Source organism: Ahaetulla prasina, chromosome 7, assembly GCF_028640845.1.
Source record: "Ahaetulla prasina isolate Xishuangbanna chromosome 7, ASM2864084v1, whole genome shotgun sequence".
Taxonomy (NCBI): domain Eukaryota; kingdom Metazoa; phylum Chordata; class Lepidosauria; order Squamata; family Colubridae; genus Ahaetulla; species Ahaetulla prasina.
The window spans coordinates 93,303,008-93,321,926 of record NC_080545.1 but is presented as its reverse complement, the minus strand read 5'-3'; the positions used below and the strand labels follow the sequence as shown (position 1 = coordinate 93,321,926).

The 18,919-nt window shown below is 41.7% G+C and overlaps 1 protein-coding gene across 20 annotated transcripts in view; it reads left to right on the top strand.

Annotated features, from left to right (window-relative positions):
• Positions 1-18,919, top strand: part of CELF2 (CUGBP Elav-like family member 2) — an 823,343-nt gene that overhangs the window by 752,482 nt on the left and 51,942 nt on the right. For 10 of the 20 annotated variants that reach the window (XM_058190373.1, XM_058190376.1, XM_058190380.1 and 7 more), the window contains 3 exons: positions 518-676; positions 10,636-10,719; positions 10,829-10,892. In XM_058190373.1, the coding sequence (XP_058046356.1) occupies positions 518-676; positions 10,636-10,719; positions 10,829-10,892 (307 nt within the window). The remainder of the gene's footprint in view (positions 1-517; positions 677-10,635; positions 10,720-10,828; positions 10,893-18,919) is intronic. The other 10 variants (XM_058190377.1, XM_058190371.1, XM_058190374.1 and 7 more) reach the window with 1 other exon arrangement.

Here is an 18,919-nt window from a genome sequence, read left to right as displayed (position 1 = left end):
GAACACTGTTATTTTCCCACCAAAGTGGTACCTATTAATCTACTAGCATTTACATGCTTTCAAACTGCTAGGTGGACAGGAGCTGCAGCAAGGAACGGGGAGCTCACCCGTTGCGCAGCGCTCGAGTTTTGAATGCAGACTGTCAGCTTTCCAGCTGACGAGCTCAGTATCTTTAACCACTGAGCCATCACGCCCCCTTCTAAATTAAACAAGGGGCCCAAAATTTAAACCACCGTGCCTTCAATCGCATAGCAAATACTCCCACCAATCAAATCCAGCTCCTGATGTCTACCTCAACGCATTCGTGAAGTTTTCCTGACAACAGCGCAGAAGCGATCTCCCAAGATATTTTTTGTATTTTTGACTTCTCAGGCAAGTCAACGCTGCTAGTCAACCCCCAGTGGCCTTCTCTCTTAAGTACTAACCAGGTCTGAGATCAGCCAAGGTCGGCTAGGTGCTGCCACCTAGCTGGAAATGTGTGATAGACCTTTTTCCCCACCAATCTGTCCAACCACAGGGCTGTTCTTCACCCATTGTCGTGAAGTTTGCTGATACCCAAAAGGACAAAGAGCAAAGACGTTTACAACAGCAATTGGCACAACAAATGCAACAGCTCAATACTGCCACTTGGGGAAACCTTACAGGCCTTGGAGGATTTACCCCACAGTACCTGGCTGTAAGTAATCGTCACATTTGTTTACAATATTTTCAAAGCAAGATTGCCATGCTGGGTTAAGTGGGCATGGTTTAAATAAAGCAGGGAGCATCTGTATTGTTAAAAGGGTTGAGGAAATGAATTCATTGCATCAGATTGTCCTGCAAGGCATGTGAAAGAATATCTGAGGTTAAGATAAAGATAGCAGTGAGATTTCTTCCAACTGATGCTGTCACATTTTAATAGATGAAGTTTCTGGGTGAAGGATTGTATTCTGAGATATCTCTGCAAGCCTGCAGATAGAGATGTTTGCATATTTAACTGCAGTTCTGAGCTTTACACCACTCGAAATGTTTTAGACATTGATGTGAAATCTACATTTTTTTGGTCTTTTTCTTAGCAATGGATTCTGTAGATTTCTCTCTTTTAATAGCTTAAGAACACGTATCACTGAAAGTTGAATCTCTGCCTTTCAGATAAAAGTTGTCTGCACCAACCAGCTCAATTTCAAATTGTAGAAGCTGCATTCACACAACATGGTTAATGGCTCACTTGCTTGTTGCGTGGCGTAGCGTGCTGTGTGAAAGCAGTGGGTTTATTCAACATATAATGCAAAATTAGAAAATGGGTTAATTCAGTAACCAGATCAAACGTATATATGAGGAATACAGTTCTCTACTGTGGAGATTTCCAGTCATCCAGGTCATGGTTGTCCTAAAAGGGGCTTTTTCAAAATGCAGGTGGACAAAGGAAGTCCAGTTGCCTTTTGAAAAAGCACCTTCGGAAGAACACGGTTGAAATTCAAATACAGGTAGTCCTCGACTTATGACCCAAATTGACCCCATGTTGCTAAGTGAAGCAGTTGTGAAGTGAGTTTTGCCCCATTTTACGACATTTCTTGCCACCCTGGTTAAGTGAAACCCTGCAGTTGTTCAGTGAGCAACAGGGTTATTAGTAACAGGACCTTGCCTATGCAGGTAATCCTCGTCTTACGACCACAAGGTAGCCCAACGTTTCCGTTGTTAAGTGAGACATTTGATAAGTGTCTCACTTATAAGATTTGCCCCATTTTTACGACCTTTCTTGTTCAAGTGATTCTTAAGTGAATCTGCCTTCCCCATTAAATTTGCTTGTCATATGACCCCAGGACACTGGAACCGACATAAGTATGAGTCAGTTGCCAGGCCTCTGAATTTCGATCATGTGACCATTGGAATGCGGCTACCGTCGTAAGTGTGAAAAACGGTCATAAATCACTTTTTTCAGTCCCGTTGTAACTTCGAACAGACACCAAATGAACGGTTGTAATTGGAGGACTATCTGTATTTGGAGCTGCGGTCTGTATCTCTCATTACCCAGAAATAAGGCCCACTGATTTTAAAGGGACTTGTTTCTAAGCAGACATGTTCAATTTGCACTAAAGGGTTCGACAAAGAAGCCATCAATTCTCTCTCAATTTTTGGAATCCTGACCCGGAAGTATTCGGTGGAAGCTCTGTGCGCTTCACACGTTCTCACATATTATCCTAACTTCTCTTTTTGAAATGTGTCCACTCCCCTAAATGGCTGCTTCACAATGGCTGGGTTCACACAACATGCTTCCTCTTTTTTTTGGCTCGGCACCATCTGAAACTGCCCTGATGCCAAAGGAACATCACACAAACGCCACCATCACACACTGTCTGTTTGGTCTCCCCGCTTTCCCCACACAACCCCATTTTCTGGACGGGCATAACACACTTGTCAAGTCTCCGACTAATGTACCCAAGCAAATCTGAGTTGTCTCTTTCTCAAAAGGTCTTCTTTAATGAGTACCATCATATCGGCACAGCTTCGATGGAAAACCAAGTCTAAATTTCTCCCGGGGTTTCAGTATAATTAAACTAGGAAATAACCCCACCTCCAAGTGTCACAGGTCATGTTGGCCAATTGGGTTAATTGGCGGGCTCTTCAGGCACTTCTTCCCCAACCTTATTGGTTGCCAGTAAAGATGACCTTGGTTCTCAGGAGAAAACTCTTTGTTGTGACCAGTAATGCATTACAACCTCCTTCCCCCCAACCCCCTTCCGCCTCTGTGTGGCAACTGAGGAACAGAAAGATGGCTGCAGCCAGGTTCAGTTCGAAGTTGACACTTCTGTGTCAAGCAACCAAACCTTGGGTTGTCAGCAAAAAATGCAAGTTAGAAATGCAAGAAATAAATGAATAGGTTTGCATTTACACAACACGTAACAATTAGCATTAAGCAAGTACGAATCATCATGTGAATGCAACCTCTAGGGTTATTACTGACTTGGTTAAGAGTGTTGGATAGACAGGCAACATTTTTTATGAAATAGAATTTAGTTTAGTTTAGTTTAGTTTAGTTTCCAAAATGTATTCACACAACACTTTATTCTCGGTGCTTTGACTAATACAACACAATCCCTGTGTTCACATACTGTAAAACTACACAGTAGTTCACATACTGAGAAAAATAAGTTATATACTGGCTTCATATGATAGCCTAATTCACCCAATATGGCAGGATTTTTACCACATGCTAGCACATGCTTAGCACATGCTAAGCCACTAAGTAACTTCATCCTAGCTTAATCTAGGCTGTCAGAATCGTTTTTGCATTAGATAAAGCAAATATATAATTTCTATTTTAGTGGTTTTGGATTTGGTAACAAAAATGCCAAAAAAAATTGAATGAGAAATCAATCTGCAAGCTTTTTGTCATATGGAGATATTCAGTGGCTGGTATATTTTTAGGAGAGGGTTATTTTAGCTGGGTCCACACTTAACCAGGTCAAATGAAGACTGACTGGCTGCATTCACATGACAAGTTAAGCTTGATTTCTCTAATTACTTTGGGTGTGCATGTGTACACAACTAAATAAATTGTAAAATTATTTGGTTAGTTTAGGATTGACTATTGCACAAGTCCACAAAATGGGCAATTTAAGATTCAGTTAAGTGCATTAGCTGAAGGCAACCATTGTTTTAGCACATATGTAGACAATGGGGAAAACCCAATTTTTTGGCAGATAAATCTCTTCTACAATTGGTTCACCATGATAGTGTACAAAGATGTTTGCTTTTTAAATGCAGTGTAAGAAGCAGGTATTAAACAATGTCATTAGAGCTATTTTGCCAGAATGACATTACCCTAAGTAGCATTTGCCAGTTTACTTTTGGCAGCCTGGTGGCGAGGCCATGTTAAAAAAATATCTTTTCCCATTTACGTGTGCAAACCACATCTTGTAAAACGGAACGGTTAGATTTACTAAATACAACACACTTAATCAGGTCAACTGAAGACTGACTGGCTGCCTTCTGAAACCCAGATTAAAAAAAAATTCCTGCCTTCAAATAACATGTGACCACTGAACAAATAAGGCATCATACAGCTTTACATGGTTCATCTGATGTGCAAAGATATGGATACAAACGCATCACGTCCCTGCGAAAAAAGAAATATTCAAGATTTGATCCAGGAAAGAGGACCTGCATAGCTAGACCAACCAATACCAATTATGTATTCTCACAAGATGCTGGAAGTACAATTGCAAGAATTCCCTACTGGGAATTATGGAAACTGCCATCTAAATTCAGTGGGACGGTTGGGAAGGAGGCCTTGAGACCTAAAGAACTTCTGTTGTTCCTGTCTGTTAAGTTTTCCTTACGTCCTCACTAGATACGGATACAGAAAAGAAGTCCTGATGGTTTAAATATGTTTTCCATCATATTGATTTCAAAGTCATACATTAAGAGTTGTTAACCTAATCTTGCGAAGCTTCTTCTCCTGTAACATTGTACTGCAAACTAGGGCATACAAAACCTTTGCTAGACCAATTCTTGAATACAGCTTATCTGCCTGGAATCTGCACTGTGTATCTGACATTAATACAATTGAGCGAGTCCAGAGGTATTTCACAAGAAGAGTCCTCCACTCCTCTGCTCGCAACAGAATACCTAATGCCACCAGGCTTGAAATTTTGGGCTTAGACAACTTAGAACAATGCCTTCGTTCTGACCTAAGCGTAGTACATAAAATCATCTGCTACAATGTCCTACCTGTCAATGACTACTTTAGCTTCAACCGCAATAATACACGAGCACACAATAGATACAAACTTATTTATTTATTTATTTTATTTTGTCACACAGTATATATAAGCATAAGCATGTGATAACTATACAATATATAATCATATATATAAGTATGAGTATGTAATAACTATATTAATTGGATATAACAAAAGGAAACAATAGGACAGGAACACAGTAGGCACACTTGTGCTCTTATGCACGCCCCTTAAGGTAAACTCAAGGTAAACCGTTCTGTTGACTTCAGCAACAGAGTGGTCAATGCCTGGAATGCACTACCTGACTCTGTGGTCTCTTCCTCAAACCCCCAAAACTTTAACCTTAGACTGTCTACTGTTGACCTCACCCCATTCCTAAGGGGTGAGGTCCATAAGCACACCAGGGTGCCTACCGTCCTTGTCCAATTGTCCCCATTTATTCGTACCCATTTCCTGTATTCATATCCATGTTTATACTTATTCCTGTTATCTCCTACATGTTTGACAAAATAAAGAAACAAACAAACAAACAAGTTTGGTAAAAAGAAAAGCAACAGTGCAGGGGGGGGGAATCTCGAGGGGACAAATAATAAGCATTCCCAAATTCTTTCTTCAAGTTATTCCCCCATCCCTATGTACCTGAGCATTTCACGATCTGTGTTTGAAGACACCTGAGTCTCTTCTGCACCCCTCCAGATCTCAAGTTCTTCAGATCTCAAGTCATTCTACACCCATTGCATCATGACTGACATTGGTTGTTCATAAATATACAGAATTAATGAATATGAAAAGGTTCCATGGCAGTCTTCTACACAGGAGGGGAAAAAATAATTATCTAAATTTCTCAATAATCTGAATTATGTTGGAGACGACTTCCGGTGTCCAGCGGCAACGGTCGTCTGGAGGCTTCTCCTGCCTCCAGCGCCCGAATCCGGCCGCCGCCGAGGCCCTCAGGGGCCAGGTGTTCCGAAAAGGACACCTGCCGTACGGACGGCTCGCCAGGGGTCTCCCAGCCGACATACAGGACTGTGGGGACCGATGCTGGCGCGTCCTAGGCTCGGCGGGGTCTGGAGGCCACGGGCCACGGCCATTATTTTGGTCGTCGCCTGGGCCGCTGTGCCCGGTGACACCGGGGCTTTGGATTTATAACTGCAGCAGCCTGGTGGTGAACAGGGAACGGAGAAGAATTGAGGAATGGAGAAGGGAAGGGGATATCGGTAAACGTGAGTGGAGTACTCCGGAGTGCGGGGGGGTTTTTCTCCCCTGCGGTTGGAAGGAGCACGAGTCATTCTGGAGAGAGGAGAACTTAAAATAAGAAGATTACCGGTTTTGTGGAGCTCTGGAGAGAAGAGGTGATGGAGAAATTTAGGAGGGAGGTTTGAGGCCCCCTCCTCTGGGGAACAGTGGTGGCGTCCAGCTTCCGCCTTCACTATGAGAATTTTGATGACATCACTTCCCTTGACTTCCTGGTTGACTAACTGTACTCTGGACTCGTTGCTCCTGTGAGTGCCCCTGGTGGATCCGGAGGAAATTACAAGGATACTGTGCTTGCCTGAGGATTTTGTAATTTTTTTTCAAATGGCAAAGGTCAGAGACCAACTGCTGGAGAGATGGAGAGAATTTTGGAAAAGTTATCTAATATGGACAAGAAATTGGATGATTTGCAAAGAGGCCAAACGGAAATAAGAGTAGAAATTGTGACTATCCAAAAGGATTTAAAGGATACTCAACAAGTCTCAGCAGAAAACAAGCAGAAAGTGGAAGGTTTGAGGGTGAGATGCGGGCAGTGCAGAAAAGAGAGGAGACGACAGGCAATGCTGTGCTTGGACTACAGATGGATAAAATGTCTTATTTCCTTAGGTTTCAAAATTTGGAAGAAGTGGACCAAGAAGACTTGAGAGATGTTATGACTAAATTGTTGGGAGAATTTCTTGGGAGAGGTGTTGATTTCATGAATTGGGATGTGGATCGAGTTTATAGAGTTAATTCACAATATGCACGCACGCATGCAGTTCCCAGAGAGGTTCATGTCAAATTTGTGAGAAGAGAGACGAGAGATGAAATTCTTAAAAAACATAGGAGTGGGGCACTGATTTACAGGGGCAGGAGATAGCCATTCTGAGGCAGATTCCCAGACAGGTACGTGAAATGAGAAAGAAATATTACTTTTGTCAAGCAAATTGTACCAGAAGGGAGTGGGCTTCAGATGGCTGATGCCAGAGGATTGATGATTTTCCGGGAGGGCATTACGAAAAAATTAGTACAATTGCGGAGGCTACGGCCTACGTGGAGGAACACAAAGCCTCCTGGAATCAGATGACCCAGGAATTGAAGAAGGGGAGGTTATAGACCATGGGGCGGAGGCGGCTGCCGCTGTTGCGGCCCTGGAGTTGGGTCAGGCTGAACCCAGAGTTCTGAGATCCAAAACTAGGAAGTGATAAAGATATTTGGGATTGTGTTGGTTTTCCTTATTCTCTTTTGTACGATATTCTGTTTATTCTTGACCCTTCTTCATTACGTATTTAAGATTTGTAAACTTAGCTACTTCGTGTCACCTGCTTGCCATATGGCTGTTGTATGTGTTAAAAAATTTGAGTAAAATTCTTATCTTGCATAAGAAAAATGAAAATTTACCATACCTGATATGTATTTGTATAAACCTTTTTTGACCAATAAAAACTTTTTGAATAAAAAAAAAAAAAAAAATAATCTGAATTATGTTGTTTGTCACTTCCCCACCTCTGTCGCTCTTCCCTGCTGTGCATTTAGATAAAAAGGGGCCAAGCTCCACAATTATATTCTCTGAATGCAGCATCAATACACAGGAGTCGCATCGTGGGCTTTCATTCAATGCAGCTATTTTAAATTGCATAATTGGATGTCAATTTGAAAAGATTTCTTTTCCCTTGGCGAGATGGTTCAGGTTTCCAGTTAACCAACGCATTTTTTTACGGCACCTTCTTTCCTCCCCTTTCCACTCATCTATTAAGCTGCATAAGTAACTGCCGCCTTTGATCAAACTGCGATAGTTAGCTATATTGCGACCAGGTTTTTACCATGAGGCTTGCAACTTAGAATGACAGTTTGGTTTGAAGGATCAGGACAACAACGTTAGAAAGGACCTTCAGTGTTCATTAGGACATCAATCAGAATAAGACATTTTACAAAGCTTAGGGTAAGCTTTGATCTCCACTGTGGGATATGCAAGTTTCTTTAGGCAAAAGATACTGGAGGCAGAAGTTAGGGGAACAGAAAAGAAACTCTAAATTTATTTTACATGAACATCTATAGTGTGCATCTCCTGGCTTTGGTCCTTGAAATTCTATACCTTTCTGGTTTTTTCAGGATTTCGTCCATTCCCCCCAAACATAGTTTCCTATCTTCGCCTTTCTTTAGACACGCAAACTCTTCCTCCATGTATTTCTTTTGCAATTTTATTCTCAGTCATCCTCTTTGTATCACTGAATAATCTCATCGTTTTTTTCTCTCTTCCCAGACATCTTTGATCCCATCTCTTCCTGTTTTTGCTGCGTGCATGCGTTTCTTAACTAACCCATTCCCACAGAATTCTTCTTACTTTGTGGTTCATCTGACATGCCTAATTCTCACATCCATGTAATGATGTAGATCAGGCGTGTCCAACCTTGGCAACTTTAAGACTTGTGGACTTCAACTCCCAGAATGCTGAGTGAGAAAGTCCGGGCATTGAAGTGGTAGACTCATAGCCTTCAACTATCTCATGCTGGCTGGAGAATTCTGGGAGTTGAAGTCCACAAGTCTTAAAGTTGCCAAGCTTGCAACAAGCTTTCATTCTTCACACAAATCACACAACTACCTATTATAATTTTATTAGCATTTGCAAGTCTTGAGTTTCCTTCCTTCCCTCCCTGATTCCCTCCCTCCTTCCCTCCCTCCCTCCCTCCCTCCTTCCTTCCTTCCTTCCTTCCTTCCTTCCTTCTCCCCACCTTTAGCAATCATTGCCGATACACACAGATTCATATTATATTTTGCCATATTCAGATCCATATCCTCTGTGCATGGTACAATTTAATATTTACTACAATCATTTGGGTTTTTAACCTCTAATACATCATTTGCATGTAAGGATACACACTCGTGCCCACCCAAAATACATCTAATGTCATCATAAGCTTTTCATATATACTTTTGTTATACGTAATAACTAAGTCCCTAAATCAAACATTCAGGTCTTATTACATGCTTGATGTTGAATCATTCAAAATGATTAGTTCTGATAGTCAGCAATTAATTGGCTCAATGAATGTTCAACATTCAACAGTTCAAGTTTATATGTGTTCTTTAAATCTACTATAAGCTTTCTTAACATTCACATTTCTCAATGATCTGCTGAAATCCAAAAATCTCTTGTCCAGCATAAAGGCATTTCCCAAGTTTTGTTCATCTCTATTCACCAAATGCATGTCCACGCTTAGCAAACTGATACCTTACATTTTTTTTAATTCATTGATACTATCTTTTCCTTTGAAAAAGACAACAATAATGGCATTGTCCAGTTTATCAGACATAGATGCTCTCTTCGCATACAAGTTACACAAATAGATAACAAATCAAGCCCAGTTACGCCCTCTATTAGCCATACATTTTTCAACATTTTCCCAGTATTTACAACTTTCTTGTCATCGCTTTTTCCCCCACCGGCACAGAGATTTATAGCATTAATTTCAGTTCTGTTCTTTGACATATTACTCCTTTCTTCTCTATACACACATTATGCCATGTCTTTCTCCCCGGTTTTCCTTTTTTTTTTTTTCATCTTCAACCTCCCTCGCTTCATCATCACACCCACCATCCTTTCTCATACTTCTCATTAGTCTGTAACTCCACAGACTTCTCCAGCCCTTTGTAACGTAATTCATTTCATTCTGTTCCAAGCAGATCCCACATTCTCCTCCTCCTCTTTCCCTTCGTTTAATTCTGTTGGGGGATTAATCTGTCTTTTTTCCCCCCATCCATCCCATTCATATCACCTGGCAGATTCTCTCCTGCATCTCATTCATTCAGAAAAGTGGACAACTTTTTCCCAAAATGCTCACCCTAACCCTACTTCCTCCCTAATCCCCATTCATTGATAACTGACACGTTTTCATGTACATTTAAGCTTTTCATTCATAATGAAACCTTACACTAGGAGGCTACCTCCGTTATTACAAATTCTACGTTTGCTTGGAATCATCACCGGTCCAATGAAAAAATGGTTCCGTCTTTCTGTAGCTTTTTTCACACACTGCAATATTGCTCAAACGTGGTTTGATTCGTTTTAACATGTTATGCGAAACCAGCCATTGCGATTGGTAAGTGATGGTTGGTGACCCAGCCTATGGTGTGATCCCAACCAAATGTGGGTTATCCAGGAAACCAAGATTAAACAAACCAAGATTTAGCCAATATTGATTATGTGTATGACCAGGTTCCAAGGTTGACCCTGGATACAGCATCTCAGCAAAGATGATTGGCAACGGAATATATCAACTGCTTCCATTAAAAATCAATCTGTTGCGCCTAAGTTAAATATTCTATGCAGTTGGATTACCAAAATAGTGGACTGACCTGCAGCTCCCTTTTGATTTCCTGTGTGAACACAACTCTGTGAAAGAGAACAGCCCATTGTGTTTTTCAGGACCAGTCCTACAAACCATGTTAAGGAAGCCAGCTTCTTTTTTTTAAGTGGGGAGGTGGAAAATATTCTTGTGATTAACCAGGATGAGTTAGGCTAACTGCTAGACTGCAGAGGGCAATGATTAGTCACACTATGTTGGGCTGAAATAGAATTAGCACCTGGCAGTTAAAAAAAAAAAGAGAGTAAATTGATTAATTGTTTTAAAGCAGCAATGTTATTGAGTTTCCCCAGTGTCTGTGTGTTTCTTAATAGAGATTAGACATTAATATGGATTTACAGCATCGGCTCTGGGGACCTTCATTCCAACACCAGGCAGAAGCAAGAGACTGTATAAATGTAAAGGAAACTATAAGTATCCCAAATTTAATTTGATTCAGATAATTTTGCTTTAATCTTAACTTGTTGCGTTATTAACCCCATTGATGTTGTTACTGTTAATTTGCAGCTTCTGCAGCAAGCAACATCCTCCAGTAACTTGGGTGCCTTCAGTGGCATTCAACAAATGGCCGGTGAGTTGAAAGCCTCTTTATTTATTCCTATCCTTCTTTTTCCTCCTGTGGCTGAATTTTAACCCTTTTCAGAACAAGGAGATCCTTCATCTAACCACATGGTTTAAGGGGTGAGTATATGCAAAAGCAGAACATCTTGGATGTTGGATTGGTTCAGAGTCTGATTCAAAGACTTCCTTGGATTGTGTTCTACATAAGTTGAACATAATTATGTTCTACATGGTTTCCAAGTTCCTGTCTTAGAATAGAATCATAGGTAAAGGTAAAGGTTTCCCTCACACGTATGCGGTAGTCGTTCCCGACTTTAGGGGGCGATGCTCATCTCTGTTTCAAAGCCGAAGACCCAGTGCTGTCCGAAGACATCACTGTGGTCATGTGGCCGGCATGACTCAATGCCAAAGGCGCACGGAACCCTGTTCCCTTCCCACCAAAGGCGGTCCCTATTTTTTCTACTTGCATTTTTTACGTGCTTTCGAACTGCTAGGATGGCAGAAGCTGAGACAAGTCACGGAAGCTCACCCCGTTATGCGGCACGAGGGATTCGAACCGCTGAGCTGCCGACCTTTCAATCGACCAGCTCAGCGTCTTAGCCGCTGAGCCACCGCTTCCCTTTGAATAGAATCACAGTGATCCAGATTATACTGAAAGCATCTTGCTCCATTTAGGACTAGCCATGGGTCTCTTCATGAAGTCTACAAACACCGGCCTTTTTCTACGAGGGCTTCTTTCAACAATGGATGCTCAGTAGTACGATAATGCTGCCGACTTGTTTCTTTGAAATTATGGTGACTTCCTACAGCACATCAATTTTCTCCCCTACAAATATATCAACAAAGGAGAATATTTGTTAGTCCAGGGTTGAAATGAGAGACGCTGGTGCTCTCTAAGCTTGGTTGACCCAAAGGTGCTTTTTGCAAAAGGCAAACTAGACTGGGGTGTTGTTTTTTTCCTTAAGGAAGAAGACGTTTCACCTCTCATCCAAGAAGCTTCCTTAGTTCTGGTGGATGGTGGGGAGATGAAAGGATTAATTCTGACAGGATGGTAGAGGGGGAGAATGGAAGGAATAGGTTTCTTTGCAGTCATCTGGTTATTAGTATTCTTTCTAAGAGAATCTCCATAGATATCTGAGGTTGGTTGTTTTCTTGCAATTTCATTACCCAAACTAGTGTTAGCACTGATAGAATAGAATAGAATAGAATAGAATAGAATAGAATAGAATAGAATAGAATAGAATAGAATAGAATAGAACAGAACAGAACAGAACAGAACAGAACAGAATAGAATAGAATAGAATAGAATAGAATAGAATAGAATTTTTATTGGCCAAGTGTGATTGGACACACAAGGAATTGTCTTGGTGCATATGCTCTCTCAGGGTACATAAAAGAAAAGATACCTTCATCAAGGTACAACATTTACAACACAGATGATATTCTTTATTTCTCATCAAAGCAGCAACCTCTCCTGCACTGTTCTTGTCATCAAACTGGCGTGTGAATTTATTTTTAATTACGCTCTGACCACGTCAGCAAATTGGTGGCGCTTTTATCCAGTTCTTCAGCTCTATCCCTATGTCATCTTGCCGTCCTCTTTCTTTTCTTCCTTTTTTTAAAAAATCTTCCCCCTTTTTTTAATATTATTATTAATGCTTTGCTCTGAATGGCTCTCAAAGAGTATCTATGAAAAAGAGATGAGCATGTCCCCATAGGCTGTCAGTGTTTTATTCCTAGAATATGCCATTACCACATTTGGCTCCAGAGACTAATGCAGAATCCGCTTTCTGACAATATAAATTGGCCCACAGGTGACGATATCGTTGAGTTATTTCCTCTGGTGTAGATCTGTTGGCAAGTACTTGCCGCTCGTATTTTGTGCCGCTCATAATCTGGCACGAGGTGTGGGGGTTTTTTTAATTCTCCTCTCATGAAAAATATATCTTAATGTGATAAACAACATTTTCACAGTGATGGTTTTTTGGAACCGGGTTTTGAGTTTAGAAGCCCAATAGTATCTTTTTGGACTTCACCCTACAGAATAAAAAATGCAAGGACCAGAAAGATGTGTGTGTATGTGTGTGTTTGTTTGTGTGAGGGCAGTGGGAGATTTTTCTGCCTAGCACAGTTAGAGATGGATTATGTCTGTGCAGTTATGCTCCCATAAAGTACCGTATTTTTCGGAGTAAAGACGTACCTTTTTTCCCCAAAAAAGAGGGTGAAAATCTGGGTGTGTCTTATACTCCAAATGTAGCCCCGCCCAGCTTCTTAAAGGGAGGATTCAGAGGCTGAAAAAAACATCAGAAAAGAAGCTTCAGAAAAGAAGCTCCCAAACAGAGTTTCAGAAAAAAAAGCCTCCAAACAGAGCTTCAGAAAGGAAGCCTCCAAACAGAGCTTCAGAAAAGAAGCCCCCAAACAGAGCTTCAGAGGCTTTTTTTCTGTAGCTGTTTCGGAGGCTTTCAGAGGCAGGGAAAAAAAAGCAAAAAAAAAGTAACCCACAGAGCTCACAACCAAGGAACCTGTTGCTAAAATTCACCTCTGGGAACGGCTGATTGGGGGTATTCCGGGAGGCCAATCCACCTGCCAATCAGCTTTTTTCTTATTTTCCTCCCCAAAAACTAAGGTGCGTCTTATACTCAGGTGGGTCTTATACTCCAAAAAATATGGTAAATTGGATCTAGACTTAGCCGTTGCATCAGTGAAATAGATCAACTCTACAAATGACAAATCTGAGATTGTCAATAGCACTCAAGACCCATGCAATTTCACAGTCGGCTGGGAGATATTTAGAAATATCTCTCCGTTTTGTCACCTCTGCCTGACTGTAAACTTTTGAAGTATAAAACGCTTAGATATTGGGGTTTTTTTAAGGGGGCTTCTCTGGTATTCTTTCTTTCATATACAGATGGTCCTCGATTTATGGCCACAACTGAGCTCAGCGTTTCTGTTGCTAAGCGAGATAGTTATCAAGTGAATTTTGCCCTATTTTACGACCTTTCTTGCCACAGTTGTTAAGCGAATCGCTGCAGTTTGTTAGTAACATGGTTCTGGCTTGTCCATTGACTTTGCTTGTCAGAAGGTCACACAAAGGTCACTGCGATGGTCAAAAATATGAGTCAGTTACCAAGCATCCGAATTTTGATCATGTGACCATGATCACAATTGTCACAAATGTGAAAAATGTCGTAATCATTTTTTTAGTGCCACTGTAACTTCAAATGGTCACTAAATGAAGTGTTTTACACACATATATACATGTATGTGTATGCAGGTTTTGGTATGTTCGGGTCTTTTACTTCCAATCTTACACGGGAAAAGACCCGAACATACCAAAACCTGCATACATATACCCATGAAAACCTACGAAAACATGTATATGTATCTATACACATATGTAGAGAGACACATACAAGCCAGAGGTGGGTTTCAGCAGGTTCTGACCAGTTCTGGAGAACCGGTAACGGAAATTTTGAATTGTTCGGAGAACCGGTAAATGCCACCTCTGACTGGCCCCGTCCCCATCTATTCTCTGCCTCCCGAGTCCCAGCTGATCGGGAGGAAACGGGGATTTTGCAGTAACCTTCCCCTGGAGTGGGGAGGGAATGGAGATTTTACAGTATCCTTTCCTTGTCACGCCCACCAAGCCAAGCCACGCCCGCCATGCCATGCCACGCCCGCCAAGCCACGCCCACAGGACCGGCAGTCATAAAATTTGAATCCCACCACTGGTATAGGCACACACACATAAAATAGCTCAGGTTAATTGGTTTATTTTAATTGTGAACGGCAAAATTGAAGGGCAGAACTGGAGCTTAAGATTGATAGAAAGGTGATCAAGGAACATCTTGCTACATTTAATGAGTTTAAGTCTTTAAGACTAGATGAATTATACCCTCTAGGGCACTGCAGGAAGTCTTAGTTTTATCCCTCTATTTTAGGAGGTGAATTAGCTGCTTTGACTCTGCATAAACTTTGGAGGGAATGGTCTTTCAAAGGAAACTTTCCTTCTACCTATTGAACCTGTAATGGGAATGGTGTCATGTCGGCTTTGAAGCATCCCCTTGTAGAATAGAATAGAACAGAACAGAACAGAACAGAACAGAACAGAACAGAACAGAACAGAACAGAACAGAACAGAATAGAATAGAATTATTTATTGGCCAAGTGTGATTGGACACACAAGGAATTTGTCTTGGTGCATACGCTCTCAGTGTACATAAAAGAAAAGTTACCTTCATCAAAGTAAAACATTTACAACACAAATGATGGTCAATATATTAATATAAATCATAAGGATTACCAGCAACAAAGTTACCATTTACCATTTAGTTTACCATCCCCTTATGTATATCCAACCTTCTCATATCTTCAGCCTTAATTAAAAAGATACTGATATCCACCAGTTTTATGGGGTTCTTGTCAACCTACCAATAAAAATTATTTCAAACCATTTAAGGTTTGATGTAAATCATAAGAATGGGTTCTTAATGGGATTTAAAACTTATCATTTCTATATTTTCCTGGAATGTGTGTGGCTGGAGTGGGACAGGACTATTATAAATAAGCAAGCAAACGTGTTGTTTTTTTTGTAAATGCCTCTGATAAGAGAAAACCTAAATGGCAAAATGGGCTCCTTCAAAAATTAAAGCAATATTGGCCGTTTGGTACCCCTCTCTCGAAAAATAATGAAATGCATTTTTCATTTCTTTTTGTTTTTCCTAAGCTGACATCATCAACAGTAATGAGGGGGGGAAAAAACCCTTTAGTTATGGACTGGTCAATCCCCTCTTCTCTGTGTGTGAAAGTTTACCCTGCAAGCTTCACACCCTGAGTTGTGAGATACGGAAACCTCAGGTCTCCAATTTATTTGTGTTTTAACAGGCCTGCATGTGTCACTGCAAGGGTACTACATCGGTTTCCTGCAAATGTGCTAATAGGCCATATGAGAGAAATCTGCAAGCATCCATCTGCCGATTTTTTAACAAGCCTGATTGGCAACTGGATGTAACAACTGACATCTGTTCCTCCTTATTGATATGTAGATTTATGGTAATGGCTCTGAACAATAACACACCAAATTACCTAAGGTGAACATTAAATTAAATTTTCATAGCCCCTCTCCTTATAAATACATTTTATAAAAATCTTACATTTTAAGCAGACATATTGTACATCCATTATAAGCATAATTTAATTGTATTTGTAACCTGCCGAGCAATGAAAATCTAAGTTGCGATTCTTGCTGTACAAAATATTACCCTATTTTGGATAGCTGAGCGATTTATATTATTGAAATCAATTAAATGCCGCGTTTGTTCTCAGCAATTTTTTTCTCCAGCATAAAAACTAAGAAGCCTGTCTAGAGGCTTATTTCTCCAAAGAGAACCTCTCTTCCTTCTTCCCTTCCCTCCCAATGTAAATAATTAACATTTCTTCCAAAAAGGACTGTGCTTGGGGAATGTTCAGTGGTTTCAGCAGAAGATTATCAGATTATTTTTCATTTCATTTTACTGTGGAATGCAGGGAAAACCACAATAGCAAAAGGAAAGGCCTCTCGCTTCTGTGTGAAAGCGATAAATTTTGGATTATAATCAATTCTCAAGAAGCTTGAGAAAAAAAATCAAATACAGAGCAATGGGATGTGCAATCTTTTCCTGGAAATTATGGGTACCACAATCAAGCCCAAAATTTCTCTTGCTAGGCGAGAGACAGTTGTTAAGCGAGCTTTATCCCATTTTGCCACCTTTCTTCCCACGGTTGTTAAGTGAATCACTGCAGTTGTTTAAGTGAACCCGGCTTCCCCATTGACTTGACTTGTCGGAAAGTCGCAAAACGGGGGATTGATCACATGATCCCGGGGACACTGCAACGGTCATAAATAGGAGTCAGTTGCCAACGCTTCTGAACGCTTCTGAATTTTAATCCACGTGACCATGGGAATGCTCCAAGAGTCGCAAGTGTGAAAAATGGTCATGTAACTTTTTTCAGTGCCTGTTGTGTCTCATCCAATCTCACCTCAGCCGGGGTCTTCTTATCTGCTTCCGAACACGGAGGAATGTTCTAGTATGCCTCCTGGCCCCAGCCCTGGCTCCATGCCCAGACAGGCTGAAGAGGAAGAAATACCTCCAGCCCCCCAGCTCTGGCTCCATGCCCAGGCAAACGGAGCAACTAGACCCCTCCCCCTCCTCCACAGCATGTGAGCCTGAGGAAGGTCAATTACCAACAGCTGCCGACTGGAGTGACCCTCGCGTCAGAAGACTTGATAGGCGGAGGCAACAGAAGGAAGGGAGGGGCAGGCCTGGATAAGTGCTGAGTCATGGGGCCAAACCCCATGGCCTATATAAAGGATCTGCTTTCTGGCATTCTCTGAGTCAGGCAAAGTCTAAACATATCTTGCTGAAGTCACTTTCTGGTCTCCTGCCTGCCCTGAGGACTTTGCTAGGACTTTGGCAGAGCTGCAGAGGCACACCTGATTCGGATTTCCCTGACCCGGCCGTCAGCGGAGGAGTGGGACACGACAGTGCCATTGTCACTTCGAGCGGTCACTAAACAAACTGTTGTAAGTCAAGGACTACCTGTGTACAAGATAATGCTTTCCATACACACCTCTATCCACTCGTCTTCTATTTCAGGTGTGCTGTCTAGTGCAGGGGTTTTGTCGTGTCCCCCTCCCCCTCTGATGACCGGGTCTAGGAAATCCGTATCAAGCGTGGCAACGAAGCCGCTGCAGCTTTGCCAAATTCCTTCGAGGTTTCTCGGGGCAGGCAGGAGTCCAAGTTGTGACTTCAGCAAACTAGATGAGACTTTGCTTGACTCAAGGTTGGAATGCCAAAAGCAGGTCCTTTATATAGGCCGTGGGGTGTGGCTCCATGACTCAGCATTTATCCAGGCCTGCCCCTCCCTTCCTTCTGCTGGCATCGCCTCTCAGATCTCCGGAAGCGAGGATCCTCCCACTTTGAATTGTCTTCTGCTGTTTGAGAAAAAGGGAGGGGTCAGAAGGAGTAGGCCCAAGTAATTCCAATCCGTGGCTGACTTCCTCTGATGGCTGAGCCAAAGGAACACACGCTGTATGAGTAAGGTTTGTTTGTTCATTCCTGACATCCTGTCCGGGCATGGGGCCAGGGCCGGGGGCTGGAGGCATGACAGGCCATTCATCTTCATTATCAGACTCGGAGTCTGATAGCAGGCCCAGATGTAAACGGGAGGGGCCCGGCTGAGGAGAGGAGGGAGGACGAGGCACAACAGGTTTGCTGGCTGAGGAACTCTTCAGAGTTGAAGTCCACAAGTCTTAAAGTTGCCAAGGTTGGAGACCCCTGGTCTAGTGCACCTGATTTGGTCATGCTAACCTGTTGTTGAATTCTTCTTTTCCTTCAAGGGGAAAGGCAGAGTCAGGTTAAAGCAGCCATTCCTGTCATCCTCAAGATCTGATGGTTTTAATAAAGGTAGCTTAATAAAGGCAGCTTCTCTGGTAGCTGAGCATGTGAACGCATCTTGGCTGGATATTTCGCTGACAAAAGATTCAGGCGATACACAGAGCCAATGCATGAATATTTCCCATGATTATACAGTTCTATCCCGTTATGTCAGCCGTTAACACTTTGAAATGAGTGTGTTTGGGACAAAGTTGGCCGCGGGTTCAAAAGAGCTCCTCTGATTTATCCGTAAGTCAGGGGGGGGAAAGCAGAGCTTATCTGCACTCAGTGCCTTGTTGCACAGTATGGTCTGTTAAATATAAACCGCATGCCATTATATGGAGGAATATGAACTGACAAAGAACAATGAGTTGTCGTTGGCTCTTTCCTCATAGTTTTGAATCTTGGCTGGGTTTTTTTTTCCCAACTCCCAGAAAGATTTGTTTTAGTACCTGTTTGGCAGATAGCTGCTTGGAATGGAATGGAATGGAATGGAATGGAATGGAATGGAATGGAATAGAATAGAATAGAAAATATGGAATAGAATAGAATAGAATAGAATAGAATAGAATAGAATAGAATAGAATAGAATAGAATAGAATAGAATAGAATAGAATAGAAT